The sequence below is a fragment of the Heloderma suspectum genome, chromosome 2 (genome assembly GCF_057233095.1).
Source record: "Heloderma suspectum isolate Gila_16-S chromosome 2, 16-S_ref, whole genome shotgun sequence".
NCBI lineage: Eukaryota > Metazoa > Chordata > Lepidosauria > Squamata > Helodermatidae > Heloderma > Heloderma suspectum.
Window position 1 is genome coordinate 228,058,054 of NC_139459.1, and position 20,630 is coordinate 228,078,683.

At 50.4% G+C, this 20,630-nt stretch overlaps 1 protein-coding gene across 1 annotated transcript in view; it reads left to right on the plus strand.

Annotated features, from left to right (window-relative positions):
- Nucleotides 1–17,450: 17,450 nt before the first annotated feature.
- Nucleotides 17,451–20,630, plus strand: part of LOC146354177 (heparan sulfate glucosamine 3-O-sulfotransferase 3B1-like) — a 50,240-nt gene continuing 47,060 nt past the window's right edge. The window contains exon 1 of the mRNA XM_084838343.1: nucleotides 17,451–19,515. Coding sequence (XP_084694469.1) covers nucleotides 18,968–19,515 — 548 coding nt within the window. The 5' untranslated portion in view covers nucleotides 17,451–18,967. The remainder of the gene's footprint in view (nucleotides 19,516–20,630) is intronic.

Consider the following 20,630-nt stretch of genomic DNA (forward strand, 5'->3'; position numbering starts at 1 on the left):
GATGGACACAGCTCTCAGGTAAGGACCAGCTGGGCTGGGGGTGCCAAAGCTCTGAAGCACACCAAGGTGCTTTGGAGAGCCCCAACCTGCTCCAGGTCGCTTCATGCCCCCTCTGCTTCACCTCGGAAGGGGCCTGGAGTGACCTGAAGCAGCCCACTTCAACTCGGGCTTCGGGCCTTGGGCCGAAGCAGTGCACAGCCCTACAAAATACCATGGCAAAACAAAACCTCACATTATCCATCATAGAATCTATTCGTTGTTTTTGCTGCCCTTTTTTGTCCTTATGATGATTATGCTTTGTTTTTGTAAATTGTATGACAATTTGGTCATACTCTTTGTATGCCTGGTATCCACAAGGATGAAAGGCAGTTAAAAATATATTTAATAAATAAATAATCTCTCTCTCTCTTGTCCTCCCTTTTAATGTTTAGCCAAGGGTGGTTTGTATTTTTGAGTTTTCTCAGTCATCCCCTCTAATCCAGAGTGATTTCTCTAGCCCTGGACAGAGCAGGTGGGATGACAGACAATTGTGTCCCTAAGCTTTTGTTCTGTAAACCATTAATATTGCCACCTGGCCAGTTTTTCTGCCATCTGATTGGGTCTTTTACACACACACACACACACACACACACACACCCCAACTCTGAATCAGTGTCATTCAATGGACAGCTTTTCAATCTGCATATATTTATATTAAATGCCACTATGCACCTGTGGGTTTTTTCTGTTTTCCTTTGGAGGGGGACAGGCCTCTGATAATTCAATTAGGAAAAGAGGAGACTACTCACTACATTTCACCCTATGACTGGATGTAGTAATAATATTAATAATAACTACAACAATAAAATGATCAGTTTGAATGTCTGTGTTTATCAGTATCATAGTGCAGAGATGTTTGAACTGTTCTAGGCGTTTTGGAGTATTTTAATATGGTCTGAAGCATACACAACAAAGTTTCTTACTGCTCTTCTCTTTGGCTTTCTATTTCTAAACACCTGATTTGGGGTGTCTGAACTGGAAACACAGTATCTTGCAGTGAAGTTCTCCACAAAACAATCCATTTAAAAGAGCTAGAATAAATCAAAGTGGATAGTCATGATCACATTTCAGGTCTTAATTCATTCCTGTCTCTGCTGGAGCCTACTATGAACAATCATGCTGGACAACTGTCAACATGGCATTGGGCTCATAGTGTATTCCGTGCAACTCATTTCCAGCCTTGACCAAGTTCAAAGGGTTCCTACATGTCAACCAAGAGATATTTTAGGAGCAGGAAGTGCCCATTACTATGATGGGTTTATTCAGCATATGGGCTGACGGTGAAACAATCTGCTACTGTCTCTTTTTTATAAGCAGCTTTTCAGGGTTGAAATGATCTAGCTTCTTGTGCCCGTCGTATCTGTATTGCCACAAAGTCCTGAGGTGGGCAATGAGAACAGAGACGCTCCACTTCAACTTGGTGAGAGAGGGAAGCCCCTATTGCATCCATATATTGTCATGGGGTCTGTAAATTATCCAGAAGAACCATCAGATAAAAGCAACAGCTCCACTGTTGCCCTCTGCAACTAAAACAGACATCCTGAACATCCAGAGCTGGTAGCAGTATGTGAATGTAATTTAGAAGAAAGAGGCAAGACTTGGTGGTAGAGCACATGCTTAGCATGCGGAAAGTCCCACGTTCAGCCCCTGGCATCTCCAGGTACAGCTGGAAAAGACTCCTGTCTGAGACCCTGGAGAGCCACAGCCAGTCAGTGGAGGCAATACTGAGTTAAATGGACCAGCGATGTGGCTCATTGTAAGGCTGCTTCCTAGGCTCTAATGAGAGCGTGAGCTACCCTCTTCCATTTCCCCATCTTTTTTAAAAAATCTAAATAACGAAAGGGCAGGGGTGGATGTAAAACAATGTGTATCTTATCCTAGTAACCACAAAAACAGACACATGCGCATACACAACATCTTAATGAGCACATCACCTGAGCATCACATCCCATTGTAACGATTTATGGAGTAGTTGCCATGTTAGTCTTCCAGAGCAAAAACAACAGTCTTGTGGCATCTTAAAGACTAACAAATTTATTATAAGCATGCTGTGTACTGCATTATACACCTATGTGGATTTGATTGCCAAGAACTAAGCCCTATAATTTATTTGAAGGACACATCGAGCAGACAAGCCAGTTGCGTAAGACATCACTCTTGCCTGGTTTTGGGGTGGGGGGTGGGGGGGGTTGAAGGGAGATCATGACATGGGCACTTAACCAGAGCTACTCAGTATTTGATTTTTATGGTTTGAGAGGGATAGGGAAATTTTACTAGGTTTTATTTTCAGGGTTGGGGGAGTGGGGTTAAAGAGAGATTACATGTTTTCAGAGGAATTGAAGAGGACATGAAGCAGGATGCAAGGCAAGCCCCTGTTGCTTCCAACCAGAAGACCAGATTCCACTGAAAGTAGAGGAAAACCATTACAAGAGGAGATCAAACAAAGTGATCTGGATTTAAGTTAACTTGGGAGTGTATTATAGTGGGAAATAATAAAATGAGTCCTGACAAAGAAAAGCATTAAGTATGACACATTGGAAAGAAATACCAAATGTATAATTACCAAGCTGGAGAGACAATTGTCTGGGCTGTAGCATTACTGAGAAGGAATTAGAAGTCACAGAATATATCTGAAGCTGAGCCAGCAAAGTAGTGTTTCTTACAGAATAACAGACAGTCGCATTAACAGCACCCTTGTCTCCCAGACAGGAGGGGGTAATAGTGCTGTTTTATTTGGCAGTGATTAGGTCTCAAGTGCAGTATTATGTCCAGTTGTGGTCACCACATTTAAAGAAGGATTAAAGGAAACTGAAAAGGATTGTGAGGAGAGCAACAAACCTGACATTTTGGAATGTATGACACAGAAGGAAAAATGGAAGAAACACGCCAATGACTAGCCTAGAGGCAAGAAGGGATATGGGAGAGAAATGAGAATGGCTCTGCAGCAGGAATGCAGAACCTCTTTCAGCCTGAGGGCCGAATTCCATTGCGGAGAAGATCTCTGGGGCTGTATTCCAGTTGTAGGTGCAGATGAAGGCAAAACAGGCAGGGCCCAAAACAAAAATGCCAGTATGTTTTAGCATAAAGCTCTTCCTGTCAGTATCTAAGCCTTTGGAGAGGGATTTCAACCTTTTAGAATGGGGAAAAAACTGCTCAAAAGCAAAGAAACCACCAAATGATCAGTGGTTGGGGGGAAAGGGGGTGGGGCCTTCTGAGGAACCCCAGAGAGCCTGACTGCCCCCCCCAAGGGATGAATTTCACTCCTGGGCCTGAAGTTCTGCACCCCTGCTCTCCATTTAGAAGATGGTGGTAACAAACAGGAGTGAATCACTCCAGGCCTAGTTTTTGCTGAAGTGGTAAACTTGGGCCTCTGTTGTCTTAGATTCCTGCATTGAGCAGGGGATTGAATTCAATGGTCTTATAGCCCCCTTCCAACCCTACTATTCTATCATTCTATGATTGTCCCCCTTCAGATGGCAGGTGGGATTCACAGCTGTTCCAGTGGGGTATGGTATCAGGCATGGTTGCCAGTCTTGTGACCCAGGTTCATGTGCTGGCTGATGAATGTCTTTGTCTCTTTGGAGGAGGTCTGGAGCTCAGTGGTGGAGCCCCTGCTTTGCACGAAGAAGGTCCCAGGTTCAATCCCTGGCTTCTCCAGGTTGGGCTAGGAATGACTCCTGCCCGAAACTTCAGAAAGTCACTGCCAGTCAGTGATGTACACAATATTGGGCCAGTGGTCTGACTCGGTATAAGGCATGTTCCATGACTGAATGCTCATCCGTGCCAATAAATACATTTGTATATATGTATGTAAAAATCCTACACATAGAGAACTAGATGTCAGGGAGAGGGCTCCTAGGATATCCTACTCCCTGACAAGCTAGCTTTCCATATGTAGGGATTGTTTCTTCTCCTTTTGTGAAGACAGAGCAACCCATCACGCAAGTCCCCACCTGCAGTATGATGGGGCACAGCCGAGACACAGGTTTTACACCCCAGTGAAACAAGGACACAGACAGCCATGGAAAGGACGAGGAGCAAAGACTTAAAATTTCAGCCTCGCAGAAATAAAGTGGGTACCTGGAAAAACTCACTATAACTCTGAGAAGTGGTCAAAAGAATAAGTTGCCCATGACCATTGTGAATTCTCAATGTCTGGAGATTTTAAAGGGGAGGCAGGGTGAAGTCAGCACTGCGGTCCTATACACTGGCATGCTAAGGTTTATAGATCCCGCAGGAGAAAGCATACATTGCTAGCTTTTAAACCAAGAGCTCTTTGCAGAGCCATGTTTCCTTATTGCCACCTGAATGACTGAACAACAACAAGGGCATGAAGAAACATTTCATTTGAAAGGGGCAGATTTAAATATTTTTCCATGGCGAGGAGCAAACGTTGTTGTTGTTATTGTTGTTGTTGTGTCTGAAAGGGACTTCCACAGAAAAAATGCTAGCCTTGCAGGGTGGGATTAGAAATGAAACACTGAAGCCAGCAAGTTTTCATTCAGAGGAGAGCAGTGAATAGATTCCCTGGGCCACTTCAAAAGACCACGGCAGTGTGTCCGCTGGGGTCCGGCTCATTCAGGGGCACAACAGGAGATGTGAAAACATCTGCTCGAGTCAGGCCAGAGCTTTTCAGTCCTGTTTTGCCCCTTGCTAATAATTGTCTGTGTTCTGTCATCTAGAAAGGGGACTTTGTATGTTGTGTCTCCCAGGTATTGTCATGCTAATTTGTTTGGTTAGAAAGAGAGGAGCCAAGACAGATGTGAGCCATTTGGTTAGGTTGTAGTTCATTTGTTAGGAAGTGCAAAGGCTTCTTGGGAGGATATTAAATATTACCTTAGCTATTCATGAGCACTTCATATTTCAAGAGAGGAAGGGCAGCAGGGATTGCACTCTATAAATCAAGCTTTTTTCTCTCCCTTTTTTTAAACAGACAGAAAAAGGCAAACATTTGATAAATCTATGTCATTATGCCTGCAGATCAAAGGGCTTTATGTATGTATTTATGCAAGTGGCAACCTAGGAGACAATAATAACAAACAGAGATCTCCGACAGCTTTGCAAAAATAAAAATTAGCCTGTTCTAATCTGTAATTATCTGGGAAATGTGCAAGGCAGGAGGTTGCTGGCTGTGGAGCCTTTAAACTTGGTCATTCCAAAGGGATGAAACCGTGTTCATTTGATTGCAATGGCAAATTCCAAACCCAGGGAAGACGGGCTGGTAAAGATTGAGAAACATGGTGCAAACTGTTTTGGTGTAGTATGTGACTGAGAATACACTGTATTAGAAATTAACCAACATATAAATAGGAATGGTTAGTAAGTAGGAAATCAAATAATTTTAAATGCACTCCTAGGGCAGAACCTCAGGCCTAGGGGTCAAATCTGGCCCTCCTGGGGTCCCAATCCAGCCCTTTGGGGTTCCCTAGAAGACCACACTTCCTTCCCCTGGCCCCACCCCCCTTTCCCTCATCACCAATGGTTTGGTGGTCTCCAGGCTTTTGTGCAGTTTTCTCCCACCATTCTAAAAGGCAGAAATGCCTCTCTGAAGGCTCAGCAGAGTTCCTGGCAGGAAGAGCTTGAAGCTACACTAGGCTGGCATTTTTGTCCCCTCCCCTTTTGCCTGCAGCCCCACCTTCCACTGGAATGTGGCACCTGAGAGCTTCTGCAAGATGGAAACTGGCCCTTGAGCTGAAAGAGATTCTGCACCCCTGTCTTAGGGCATTTCTATATACAACTCAGGAGCTGAAATCCTGCGCACTCGCCTGAGACTGTCCCATTGACCTCAGCGGTTCTTTCTTGGCAAACATGAGTCAGAGCCAACTGCAAGCCTCTCTCTTTTGTGTGAATGCTCTTAATGTGAGATAGAAACCTGAAGAGAGACGTTTTAAAATCAAATGTACTTTATGGCCCATGCTAGCATTCCACTCTGTTTTAAGCAAAAGCTTTCTGGTGTGAAAACACTGTTAGATTATGCCTGGGGAACACCAGCTTGATCCTATGCCAGGTTAATCCTATGAATATTTACTCAGAAGTAAGTCCCACAGAATTCAATGAGATGTATTTCTAAGTCAGTATACATAGAGAGGCAGTGCAGTGTAGTGGTTAGAGTGTTGGACTGGGACTCAGGAGACCCTGGTTCTAGTCCCCACTTGGCCATGAAGGTTACTGGGTGACTTTGGGCCAGTCACTGACTCTAAGCTTATCCTACCTCACAGGGTTGTTGTGAGACTAAAGTGGAGAAGAGGACCATGTAAGCTTCCTTGGGTTCCTTGCAAGAGGAAAAAAGGTAGGACATAAATGTAATAAATAAACAGGAACAGCGGCATGGCAGTTTGATCTTACACACATGGACTTGGAAGCAAGTCCCATTTTCAAGGGGACAGGCTGCAACCCTATACCCACTTACCTGGGAGTAGGATTGTGCTCCTACTCCCTAGCAATAGAATTCTGTTTTATAACTTCCCCCTAGCAATGGGCTGCATTCCTCAAAACATTTACTTCCTAGAAATCCCATTGGCTCTGATATATCTACTCCTAAGTATACTGGTAAGATCATCAGTTTAATTAAACCAGACTACATGTTCACAAAAAGTTATTGTTTACTCTTTAGCTCTAAGGAATGGACATTGTGTACTTGTACTCAAGAAAGAGAAATGGAAATGAAAGACTATTATTATTATTTTCTATCAAGTCTTCCTCATTTGACCCAACCACAATTGTTCTCTGTGTCCTCTTGCTCTCCAGAGCTGTTTTAAATATTCCAACCATTTGATTTCTACCCCTTCCCTCAGGCAATGTCCGCACTCCATCCATCTCACTAAAAAACTTCCTTTGACATCCAGCCCACATTTTTTCTTTACTCAGTTCTGCCAAGTCACTCCTACTCATCTCTCCTTGGAGCACTCAGAAACACTCTTCCCCATTCAAGCCACATGGCCTTGAGCCAGCAAAGAATGGTGTTTGCAGAAAGAGATATTAAAACTTATAGGGCAAGTCACAGCAAAAAAGGTCTAATGACTTCCGGTTTCTTGGGAGAAGAGATGGAACTGACTTGGTATTTATGACAGAGAATAAGAGCACACCCCAAACCCATTCAACCAATGAAACCTAAAGGAGGGAGTTGTATTGCAACATTAAAATGATACCCTTTGGCTAAACATGACAACATTTCAAAATAACTTGAGTTGATTTACACGTTCCAGTCAAAATGTGGACGTTGGTTTAAATGGATCACAAAGTGGCTGTTTTACCTAGAGCTGTGCACAAATGGCCTCTCGAAACTCTCCACCCTCTTTGTGGGCAGAGAAATGCAGGGGAGGGGGAGGACAATTTCACCAAATTTCTCCAGGGGGAGGAGAAATTCTCAAGGGTTTCTCACAGGCAGGGCTCACCATTGGCAGGGGTTGTAGCACAGCTTCTTTCTTTTTTCCTAAGGGTTTTTGTTTTTTTGTGCTGTACCTACAAGTGTCAACAGCATCAGCTGTGTTGGCAGGCTGGCCCCATTTTGCATCTACCACAATGCAGGTGCTAGGGGGAATCTGCCTCCGGAGAAGAGGTGGAACTAGTGCTGTACCAAAATCTGCCCTCCATTTTTCTTCCCCGTAAAAGAGGCTTCCATTGTTCTGCTTCATTCTCAGGGTGTTTTATAATATATATTTTTGTGGTGTTTTTTAGCTTACCTCATCACTGCAAGGTGGCTGAGAATGCTGCATGTGTGTTTCTTTTCTATTACACACCTCTCCGATGTTCTGCAGCCTCCCAGGCTGCCTGCGGTTCCTGATCTGAAAAAGCCCTATGGGAGAAATTATGTCATGGTGTCTTCGCCTAGGCTTTTAATTGAAGTGTGGGAAGCCAAGGAGGCTACAGGCTGCCAGAGAGATAATGAAATGACATGTCTTGAACAATTAGATGAAGATCCTTCATCACCTTGAAGATGTGGCACAGGAAAATGGGAAGCTGTCTTATTCCAAGGCAGACCATTGGTCCATCCAGTTCAGTACTGTTTACACTGACTGGTAGCAGCTCTCTTTCCCAGTCCTAGCTGGAGATATTGGGGACTGAACCTGGGACCTTTTGCATGCAAAACATGCACTCTGCCACAAAGCTATGTGCACTCAGAAGTAAAGCCCCCCTCCCTCCCCCGATTTTCTCTTGGTATGTACGGCAACACCTGTTGGAAGATTATTGCCTAGAGACTGGATAATCCAATGAGAGGTACAGAAATATGGTAACCACTAGAGGTAAAATGTAAGCGACATCAGAAGGAGGGTTGAATAGCGTTAGGGCGTAATTCACAGAATCAAAGCCTATGAGCAATGAGCAGGGGGTTGGACTCGATGGCCTTGTAGGCCCCTTCCAACCCTACTATTCTATGATTCTATGATAGCTGAATTGTGCAGAGTCAGAAGGAGAGGGTGCCAGGGACCAGAGCCAACAACAGGTAGGGATGCCTGTGCAGTGGTAAACAATGTTGCCAACAGAAGCACACATGACACAGACCATCAAATGAGGTCAAATCCTGCAGGGAAGACCCAGAGTTGCTAATCAACCCTATCCAAACAAACATGCAAACAATCATGCTCACCCCTTCCCCTTTATTGGCCCAGACTGGAATTGTATGTAAACCACTCTGAGCTCTTCAGGAGAAGAGCTGGATAGAAGTGAAAAATAAAACAATGACAACTATATAATCTTCAGGTAAGGATGCTCCACAGTACGCTTTCTTTCCTGCAGAAAACACAGAAGTGTGAATGACAGATTATGCCCTTCAGTTTCCATGTTCCTGTGTCTGGGAGCCCCAGACCAAACCCTGGGCCTCAAGAAAATACAATGGCTGCATGGACCGATTCTGACACCCTCCAGTCTGTAACCAGTTTGCAGCATGGACCCTAGGCATCTAAGCTCAGAAGTAAACTCCACTGAGTTCAAGGAGACTGACTTCTTAGTGAATGTATTCATAATCACAGACATAACAGTGCAACCCTATAGATGTCTACTCAGAAGTAAATCTTATTGGGTTCAGTGGGGCTTACTCCCAAGTATAAGGATTTAGACTGGAGCCTAAGGGTGCAATCCTCTAAAGTCCTAGGAATTTTCTGTCTAAACATGCATAGGACTGCATCCTAAATTGTTTTAAGACATCTTTTAGCATCATACATGAACTTGGATAAAAGATCCAGATCAGATGCTACTTCGTCCAGCTACAACATGAATGTTTTCTGTCCACATATTTTTCTTGTTGCATAATTTGAGATTTGATGGTACCAAGTTTGAAAAGCCTTGATTAAATCACAGGCAAACATTTACCGCTGATCTAGAAATACAAATGGATGTAATTTTATTTGAGGTATCTGGCTTTGTAGTACAGTAGCCGGTAACATACCAGAAATAGTGATAATGTCATCCTACAGATACATATATCAGAGAGATGTGCTTGGCCTTTATGAGTGATTATTACTAAGTGACTCTGTAAACAGCAAGATCTACTGGTGCAGCTTTTCTGGAATTGTTCCATTTCATGCTGGGGGAAGCTGTCTGCTTAAACACTCTGCCATGCAGGGAAGAAACTCACTTTACATAGAAAATTACATCAGGGAGAACGGTAGGTTGAATCTATCTTCCTGACATGCTTCTTTTTATGTGCAGCTAAACAAAGGAAAATACTAAAGCAAATGATACATGAGGGAAGAACTCTGTGTTCTTTATAGTGCTGTTCAATGCTATGGAAATAATTGAGACAGGCCCTTTGATGAGATCCAAGCAAGTGAGCTGTACTCACTCCCATCACTTCTTGCCTGCTGGCCGCGATGTGATTGGCTCCCTCTGCTTCCAGACAAAGAAGGGAGGCTTAATTGGATTCCACATGGCCCAATCGGTTCTTGGAATAAAGCAGCAACAGAAAAGTGATCATGACTCAGGGTTTTTAAAGTATCTATCTTAATGAGAATGGTAAGTTTTGATTGGGAGAGGGCTTGAAGCCCTAGGAAAACCTGTTAAATCAGTCTAGGCAGGGGGCATGGTGGCACAAAAACCCAGAATGTATACCACGGACAAAGAGGGCTCTTCAGAATTGCCTCTAAAAGTAGTAGCACAGTGGAAAATTCTGAAGTGCTGGTACTTATGTTAAGAGTCCTCATAGCCAAGTTCCTAAGGAGAGGCCAAAAATTCTGGCAGCTCTATTAATTCCTGTCCACAAACCAGTTCTAGCAGCTTTCATCTCCATCAGGAGGAGGTCTTCTGTAAGGCTACTGGGTCTTAATTGCCCATTCAAGGCCAAGCCACCCCCAAATACTTTGCATTACAACAGGGACAGTTGTCACAACAATACATATTTTGCTGGGAAAATCCATTTTCCGCCAGCTACTGTGAGGATTGCGGTTAAGGGAAGAGGAAGGGGGGGGGGAGATGACATCAGCGTCCCCGCTAAACAAAAAGTACGGGGCGCCTTGTCCTTGGGAGCGTTGGCTCCCCTGCACCATCGCCTAAACGTCTCCAGAAGATATCGCCTGTCTGTTCCCAGTCTGTGCGACCGAGGGAGGAAAGATGCGCTTCGCACTGGGGATCGGGGTCTTTTAGTCATGAGTCACGCGTGGCGGAGAGGGAGCCAATCCCCATTTCCCGCCAGCCCCGCCCCAACCCGATCCTTGCGAGTGCCGGACAACCCTTCCATCGACGTGTGCCCCGCCTTTCTTTCCTTCCTGAGATGCGGAGGCGTCGTTGCGGAGCCCTGGCGGCGGTACGCGCCTCCGTTCGCTGCGCCGATAGCAGGGCCCGGCTCCGGGAAGGCCCAGCAGGGAGGCTTGGGCATTTGCTGCTAAGACGCTGCACCTGCGCGCTGACTTCAAACGCATTTCCTCCCCCCGCCCCCGGCTCCTGGGCAAGGCTACAGAACGCTGGAAGGCCGGGGGCTGGGCTGGGCTTCCCCGCCGGAAACGAGCGCCCAGCACCCCAGCTGCTCATCTGGAAGGCTGAAACTGATCCGCCCGGGAGGCCTCTCTCGGAGTAGCGCTCCGGGGGAGGATCGCAGGGCGGGGGGCGAGGGGAGAAACTCCGTCATCCGCTTTTCCCACCCGAGGGTCGAAGCTGGCGGGAGCTGTCTGCCATTCCTGACTCCACGCCCCCGCACATGACCTGAACACGCGGAACGTCAGAAGCGGGCCATCCCTCCTCCCCTGCGGGCTGTCCCGTGGGCCCGAGGCAGACTGAAGGGCAAGACCACCTTCGTCCTCTGCTCCAGGCGGAATCCTTCGCTTCATCCAGGGCTTGGGCGCACATCCGGCAGGCCCGCAGCAAGATCTGCGCGGAGACCCATTTAAACGTCAGCGTTAGGACCGAGACCGATTAACGCCGCGCCCTCCTCGAGATCTGCCCTCCCCCAACCTGGCTCCCTCCAGCTGCTTTGGACTGCAGCTCCCATTGGCAACTGACCATTGGCCATGCTGGCGGGGGCTGATGGGTGTTGAAATCCAAAACATCTGGATGGCTCCAGGTTGGGGAAGGCTGCTATACATTACACACACACACACACACACACACGGTACTCGTGTACACGTACTCGTGTACACACACGGTACTCCATTGATTATGTCGAAAGAAGCCCTTCCCTCCCACGAAGAAGGAAGAGGCCATCTTTGGAGGGCCAGTTCCATGGGGCCGACAGAGGCGGCCTTGGTTTGGGCCGCAATTCCGTGTACGCTGTCTTGGGAGTAGGGCCAGGCCAGATGCAGTCAGTGGGGCTTCTTTCCGAGGAGAATGCGTAGGCCACGAAAGACGTATAGCGCCGCCTCTTCCTGTGAACAACCGGGCCTCGAGCATCTTAACTGCAGGCTGCAACCCCATCCGCGCTGACAGTCGAGTAAGGCACACGGAAGTAAACCGTGCTTAGGGCCACTGTATCCCACCACTGCCCCTTAGGCAGTCGCCTTAGGAGGATTGCAACCTCGCCTGGAACAGACTTCCAGTGAACTGGTTTTCGGAGAAATGCGCAGGTGCCACGCCGTGCCCGCTGCCCGCCGCCCCTTCTCCATCTAGAAACGCTTCTGTCCCTGCCCCATAATCCCGCACTCAACTTCCCAACCGCGCATCATCCGCACAGCGCTCGTCTCGCACCTCGTCGCTCCTAACCAAACACCACATCACAGAGAGAGAGACGCTCCCCAGGCGCGCAGACACCTTCACGTATACAAAGGCCCCCCTCCTCTCTCTCAGCACCGTTTATTTTGAACACCGACGACCTGTTCACATGCACACGGGCAAATATGGTCTTTTCCCTGTTGACGTGTGTTGTTTTTCATGGGAACCAAAACTCACAAAGAGAAAGACAGACAGAAAGGGAATTCCCGAATCGTTTCCTTAGAAAACTGCAGGAAACCTAAATGTGTCACAAAAGAGTGTGCATGCTTTCGAGTTCTTCACCTCGCACATTCTTTTGTGACATTTCGGTTGGTCCTAACAAAAGGTATTTCCCAACTGCGGATTTGGGGTTGTTTTCTCGTGGCCCAACGGGGCTACCTTTGATTTTTATGGGCCCAAGAACTCTAACTCAGATACTCTTCCTTCGAAGTGGAAAAAGGAGATACACTGTCCTTAAGATTGACTGAGAGGTGCAGATTTGGACCAAGAGATTTCATGTCTCCTCCTTGATCTCCTAACTTTGAAAGGATCTTAATGAATCCTGATCCTCTGGGGCGATTAATTCTCTTGTGTTCTTTGAGTGGAGATGTCTCTTTCGCCCCCCGCCCTACTTGTTTTTTTTTGAAAGAGGATTATTGTCAAATTCCTGAGAAACGGAGGACTAGACAACGAAATACAAATCTCTTCCATCCCGGGAAAGAAATAGGGGGAAATGCCTTCTCTTCTCAGCAGGCTGCTTTCTTGTGATTTTTGGTATGGAATGGATAAAAAAGAAAAGAAAAAATAATCCGGGGGTGAAATACGAGCTGCAACCCTGATCGCCATTCCTCGGGAGTCAATCCCATTGAGATCAATGGGATTTAGGGATGGGTTAATGCGTTTAGGATTGCAGCTAATGTGAAAATGAGGAACACCTTTGGGGCATCTTGAGAATGGAGTGAAATTGAGCGAAAGATTGATGTGTGTGTGTGGGGGGGGGGGGTCCAGCCGAGAATTGTTTTCTTAACTCCGGTGCGCATTGTTTTAATTTCTTTCCAAGACTGAAATCCCTAGATTGTTCCAAAAGCATTTAGAAAGGGCTAAAATGCGCAAGGAGGGAGAATCTGTTCACAATTACCAGCTTTGTCAATTCAATTGGAAAGTCCCCCCCCCCCCCCAGTTTCGGCGATCCGGCCAGAAACCTCCCACCCTAAGACAATGGCGGGGGGCACATTCCCTTCTGCAATCTTGTGGAGCCTACTACTCTTTCCACACACAAATTACAACGGAAAATTCGGATCCGAGGTAACTGAATATCTTGTCCTGGCTGCTTCAACCCTCTCTATTTTCTCTCTCGCTCCGTGTTCTCTCTTTTAACACACACACACGCACACACACACACACACACCATCCTTTCCACGTGCCCCCTCCCAAAGTTTTTTTGAAATTCCAATTTGCACGGTGAGACTAAAGTAGACGGTGTGTGTGTGTGTGGGGGGGTGTTTGTTTATTTTCGTTTTTAAACAGAATCCGATTTGACTTCTCTTCGATTCTACGCCAGAGGTAATAACAACGGATTGGGTTTGACGTTTCCCCCCATCCATGGGTAAACTGAGCCCAATCACGAAGGGATTTTTGAGGGAAAGAGAAGAAGTAGGGAAGGCGAATATTCTCCTGTTTGATGTAGGCAGTTTTCGCTTCCTCTGAACAGGGCGGGGGGGGGGGACACTCCAGAAAGTGTCCCTCATCTCGTGTCGTGGGCGGACTTTCGCACGTCTCGTCCTGGAAAGAGGCTTTCGGATGGGCCAAGAGCTGATCTTTCTTTGCAGCTGCACGGTTGACCCCTTGGGGTAGCACACCCCGTTTATCAATGCTCTGCAGCAGTCTTTGCCCCTTGAAGTGAATGGAGAAACCAGTCCTTCATTTGCTGAAGCTGATCTGAAGTTGAATTCGATGATCCGATGTAGTCGCGGGGCTAAGTTAAAGCCTTTCTCTTTTCTCCCACTTCAGGCTTGCGGGATCTGCTTTATTTCCCCCACCCCATCCCGCACCCCCAAACCCCCGAGATCCACCAATCGAAGCACTTAGAATCAAAGGATCCTGAGCCCAGGAATTTCTTTTGACTACCAGAACTGAACGGACCTCATAGTCTTTCCACGCACAAAAAACCACCCCTAATTACCATTAGCGTTCTTCATTTCAGCAGTATAATTGGGGGGGGGGGTCATTTTGTTGCTGTTAAAATGTGGGAGTCAGAAATCCTTGCCAATCCCGCAGAGATCTCCCAGTTGATCCAAATTTCCCGCTCCCCCATTAGCAAACAAGAAAGACCGTGCAAAGGGAGTAAACTTCGACATTTCGGAGTCTTTTCGTCTTTAAACTCCTGAAGTTTTCTGCGCTCCAGAGCGCCAGGCCAGTCAACTCTATTAGGCGGCGCGTCCTCCGGCGCGAAGGAAGCTGAACTGCTCACATCGCTCTTCTTGACGTCTTAAGCGCCTTTGCTTCAGAAATCTTTCTGACTTCAGTGGAAGTTGCTTAAAGTTGCCAAGCAGACATAGCTGGCAAGAAATGAAAGTCCCACCGAACTTCCTTGTGAGTCAACATAAGGGTTGGGCTGCCGGTGTCCTTAGGATCCTAAGTTACCGTCCTAAGTGTAATTTACAGTACGATCCTATACATGTTTCCTCAAAAGTAAGCCCCATTGGGTTCCATGGGATTTACTCCCAGGTAGATGTATTAGTATTGGAGTAGGATCCTAGCCATGTATTATGGGAAGTAAGTTCTGGTGAGTTCAATGGGGATTTGCTATCTTTCTGCTGAATCTGAATCCTCCATGTATTTTCATTTTCAAAAGTGTGCAGCCTCATTTCAACCGGCAAATGAAGGTGCGACAGTAAAGAGAAAGCCAGCCCATCTCATTCCCTGCTAAAAGAGTTTCAAAAGAGAAGAACGAACGTTTGTAGGCTACACCTTCCTTTCTGTTTTCTAGCAGTCTCCTATTCCATCGGCAGTATGGAACATGTTATTTTCCGGTTTTAAAAGTTTTGGAGTAGCTACCTCCGACAAAGCTGTGGGCTCCACAGCGGCGGGGACCATTTTTTAAAAAACAAACTAACACTTGCTTTCCAAAACTTTCCGTTTTCTGATATTCCTTCCACTTCGTTCATTTCAAATCAATAAATGATTCTCCTGCATCATAGCAGTAGCAGTAAGCAAGAGGTATTTTAACACACGTTCATCTATAACTCCCCTCAGGCCCTCTTCCTTGTGAATGTGGACCTCAGTTGTAAACATACACAGGACACGAGCGAATCCGATTAGAATTCAGTGCTTTTGGTTCTCAGGCATGATAGATTAAGCCCCACTTTAACTGCTTTTTCGATTCACTTGTTCCGAGTTAACTTGTAATGGTGGATCGGGACTTTCGCGTTCCAATTCGGGACCAACAGTGCAATCTTCGACAGGTCTACTCATAAGTTAGCCCCACTGAGTTTAATGGGACTTATTCTCAGGTGAGCGTGGATAGGATTGTAGCCCTAAATGTGCGTGGATGCAAATCCTTTTCCTGGCTGCTTAAACCGAAGTACTTGGATTCAAGGAAAAAGAAACCATACTAAACACATTGCTTGGAAGGAAGCCTCGGGACTTTTAGTCCAATAATACCACTTCTGCTAAAAGTGCTTGGAAAGTGTATGTCTCCTGGGGGAGGTGGGGGGGGGGGAACACGCCCTTTCACACGACACAAGCGCACTTATTTTTCACTTCCGTGTTATGAAAATGTGCGTTCGATTTAATGATGGCTTACTTCCACTTTTGATCTGGAATTAGGAATACCTCTACACCAACAGAAGAGCGTCTTTCTATTTTGTTTTACTCTGTTGTATTAAAAGGGAAAACCACGTTTCTTTACGTGTGAAATTTCTTCACGTGTAAAACTTAATTCACGCGAGAATGTTCATGCCATTTCTCTCCCGCGTTCTATCGTGCCTGAACAAGTTTCCCACATGGTACAAACTGCGCAAGAGAAACTCAAAGGCATTTGGTGTGTGCGTGGGGAACCCTACTCTTACACTTCATTCCCACATACACGCACCCGTAGATTTCAATAGGATTTTACTTCTGTATCGCTGTCCCCAAGATTGCACCCCTCGCCTCAAGTCCCGAGCACCATGAATTGTGAACCAATCTGCGTAATATTCCCATTGTTTGGAATGGGATCGTGATCCCTCGAGAGCCAAGGGACCCTTTTTTTTTACAATCCGGAGTCTCACGGAAACCTTAAAAACCCGGATTCCGAGCTCCGCGCACCTTTCACTCTGGGGTCTGTTTTTCCCCTCCTCCGCCCAGGATGTATGAAAGGAGCGCCCCTGCGCAGTCCACGCTCCCCGCCGATAGCGACACAGATTGGGAGTGCTTTGGGGGATGCGGGAGGGAGTGGGAGTCCCAGGAAAGAGAAGGGAACCCGCTAGATCCCCCCAAGCAAGCGTCGGGAGAGCGGAAGCGAGTCAAGGATGCTGCAGTCCCCCAAGCTCTGCATGTGAGTAACTGAATTCCTTTCGTTCCTTCAGGAGGACTTTGGGATTCGCGGGGACGTGGGAGATCATTTGCAGGAAAAGATCGGGAGCGGGGCAGCCCTGCCCCAGAGGATCAGGCCCGCCTCTCACTCTCTTTTCTCAGGCTTGTCGTCGGTCTCGGATCCGGTACAAGCCATTGGCCGTGTGGGCCGGAGAGTCCCTGGGGAGCCAAAATGGGGGAGGGAAGAGGGCCATAAATTGCCCTGGGGGCGTTGCTTCCTGCCCGATGCTCCCGGGTGGAGAACGGCCTAAATCTGGGTGGGGATGGGGATGGGGAAGGGCCAGGGCCTATATGGAGAGACACGAAGGAGCCCAGAGGGCCGCAGCGGTAGCTCGGAAGGTGCTGCGGAGAGAGGACAGAACCCTGGTTCTCTTTCCAAGTGTCTCCCCAGGACACTTGGAAAGAAGCCCCATTCAGGCCTTCAGGACCATGTGCTTCGGACAGGAGGGGCGTCCATCCTAGTAGCACAACCCTATGCCTAAGGCCCATTCAATTCAACGGGACTTACGTCTGAGTAGACAGGGATACGGTTTCGCCGTGAGGCTTTAGGCTGCCCCATACGCTGGGCGTCTTAAGACTTAAGAGCCATTGCCTTCGCCTTCTGGCACAAAAGCCTTGAAACGGATTTATCTCCTGTTTCGCTGTGATTCAAATCGCCATATTAGGAAGAACACCGTCTTTTTGCCGAACTTAATAAGCCACCACCACAACTGATTGATTGATTGATTAGATTTACTGTAAACGAAATGGGTACAGGCAGCTTCGAAGTGATTTGAGAGTCGATGCCTTGCGAGGACCTACGGAGGGCGGGCGCTGGGGAGGGCCTGATATTCGGCAAACCGGGTCTCTGATCCTGACAGGCTCGAGATTGCGGGGCGGAGAGCTGCCGATTGCGGGAGGAGAGGAAGCGGCGCGGTTCGGGGGGGTGATGGATGGCGGAGCCCTGTGCTTCCCGGAAGGCGGGGCAGGCAGGAGCCTGCATGCTGGAACGCAAAGGCCGGGAGACCTTGGGCAGGGCGATGCTCTGCCGCACTGACACGCTCGTCTCAGTGGTGCCACCTCCAGAAAACCGCGCTGCTGTACTCCGAGCTCGGGGGAAGGTCCGTAGCTCGGTGGCAGCGCACCTGCTTTGCATGCCGAAGGTCCCAGGCTCGATCCCCGCATCTCCAGGTAGGGCAGGGGAAACTGCTGCCCGAAACCCCGGACAGCCGCTGCCCGTCAGTGTCGACAGTCCTGGGCTAGATGGACCCAGGGCCAGACTTGTTATAAGGCAGCTTCCGCTGTTCCTTGTGTAGCCCGATCCCCCTTCACTAAGGGGACTCCTCGCCCGGCGAGTGTCTGGAACAGGGACGCGACCTCCAGCTCTGGCGCAGCCCGATCTCAGGACTCGCGTTTAAGCAGGTCTCGTAGAGAGGGATGAGCTGGCGCTCCCTAGGTCCCAGCCCTGCACCGCTGAGCTCGGCATTAAGCGCCACTGCGGTCAGTGGCCCTTCGTCCCTGGGATGTGTCGGCTGCAACTTGGAACTCCGGTGTTCACCTAATGTGGGGGGCGGGAGATCCGAGGCCGATGACACGGCCAGCTCGACTTCCAGCTAGAGAGGCCCGGATGGGAGCGGCGCTCCCCGGCCAGCAGCCTCCAGCCCGCGCCTTCGGAGACGTCGGTCAGCTGCGCTTCCCCACGTGGCCCCACCGCGCCCAAGACCCTGCCGCCGCGCGGGCTCTCCGGCCGGGCCCCGCACCAATCCCCGTCCAGCCTTTCCTCTCCCCACACAGCTTGAGCGGCGGCTCTCCCCGGCGCGGAGGAGAAGGAGCGAGGCCGGCCGGCCCCCGCGCGTCTCCAAAAGCCCCGCGGCCTCGTCTGCCTATAACCTTCTCGCCGCCCCCGGCTCTTTAACGGCTCATTAGCCAATAAGAATGGCTAATCGCCTCCCGCAGTTCTCCGCTCCCCGCCCTCCAGGGGAGACCTGGCTCGCCATTGGCTGCCTTTGATCAACAAAAGGGGGGCGAATTAGCGTGCGGCAGGCCGCTCTTATAGGCTCGGAGGGGTGCCAGTCAGGCGCGCCCGCTCTCCGCCCTCCGGTGCTCCAGCCGGGCAGGCGAAGGCGCGCCGGGGCGATCGCCGCTCGCTGGCTCGGTCGCGGGTCGCCTCTCGGGCGGGCGCTGCGGAGCCGCTGCAGAGTCGCGCCGGCCGGGCCCCGCGAGCCATGGTGCCGGGGTGTCCGCCCGCGGGCTGCCGCCCATGGGCCAGCTGCGCCTGACCGGCTGCCGCCCCCCCGATGCCCCCGGCGCCCCTGCCTCGCCGCCGCCGCCGCCGCTCTCCCTGCCGGGGCGAAGGGGGCTGCCGCCGCCGCCGCTGCTGCTGCTCGTCGTCATGCTGGCCTTGTGGTGGCTCTGCGTGGTCTCCTCGTGCGCCGCCGGGTCGTGCGCCTCGCCCGCGCCGGGGCCGCTGCTGCGGGGCTCCTCGCCGCCCGCCCGGCGCGCCCACAGCCCGGCGGCGCCCTCCAAGCTGCTGGCGCTGCGCGCGCCGGGCGCCAAGGGCCAGCTGAGCCCGGACCAGGAGGACGCCGAGGACGACGACGGGGCGGCCCCGGACTCGCCCAGCCCCATCTCCAGCTTCCTCAACGGCTCCGGCGCCAAGCGGCTGCCCCGGGCGGTGATCATCGGCGTGAAGAAGGGCGGCACGCGGGCGCTGCTCGAGTTCCTGCGGGTCCACCCGGACGTGCGGGCGGCGGGCGCCGAGCCCCACTTCTTCGACCGCAACTACGAGCGGGGGCTCGCCTGGTACAGGTACGCCTGGCCTGGGCGGGCGGGCGCGGGAGCTTCGCGGGTGTGCGATGGAAGCCTGCGAGAAGACGGAGGCGGCCCGTCGCCTTTCGCCTGAGCGCCTCCCCGGCCGAGTCCCCACCACGCGGGCCGAGGTGGGGTGGCGGCGTAGCGAAAACCCTCCTTTCGCGCCCCTTCCTCGATCGCTTGATCGACCCTGGGGTAGAGCGGACGAGGTAGCTAGACTCGGCTGGAGTTGCTCGGGGGCTCTCCGCTGAACTCTTTGCCTGTCCGGCAACTTGGCAGTAGCCAGCCCGCCTCTCCCTTCCAGAGGCCCCCCTCCGCCCCCCCCCCCGGATGTGGGCGAGTAGGATTTGACCCGCCAGGCGCCTGTTTGGGCCGGGCTCCACTAGCAGAAGGGGCCTTCCTCCTGCTCGCCACTTACACGCGCGCACTCCTGGTGAGCGCGACCCCGGGCGTCCAGGTAACGGGTTTCGGCTCCAGTTGTGGGAGAGTTTCTCTGCACTTGAGTCCCCTTTACTTTTTCTGCTCTCTCTCTCTCTCTCTCGCCCTCGCCCAGGAGCGAGGGAGGGATGCCCGACGAACGTGCCCAGGGTTCGTTATCTCGGTGGGAAACCGAAAGGGTGGGTTGGCCCTGGTCCGAGGACGGGCGCGCGCGCAGGCATCTCCCCTCCCGGCTGAAGCCGAAACTCCTCTCCTCCCCGCAACCCCGAATCACAGTCGGGGATCCTCTCCTGTTTCGGGCCGCGGTGGCCTCCTAGGGTTGTCCGGCAGGCAGGCATCAAGAGTCCGTGCCCCTCATGTTCGACGGGGCGACTCCCGGCTGCCCTCCCGTTATTGCGCCCCCGAGCGCGCCTCCCCGGATTAATTCCGGATTAATTCCCCGCCAGAGCGGGGCCTCCTCCCACCCCAAATCACTGAAGCGGCGGGTCAGGAGTGGCCGTGGGTCGCCCTCCCCCGCCCTCCGCAAACGCATGTGGCCCAGTCAACTCCCCCGGGGGCGAGGGGCGCCTCTTCCGGCCGGGCCTGGAGTTCTGCTGCAGTGCGAGCGGGCTGGTCCGCAGGCAGCGCGCGGAGGCGTGTGCCGTGCGCGGGGAGCCGGGGAGCTCTGCCGGCAC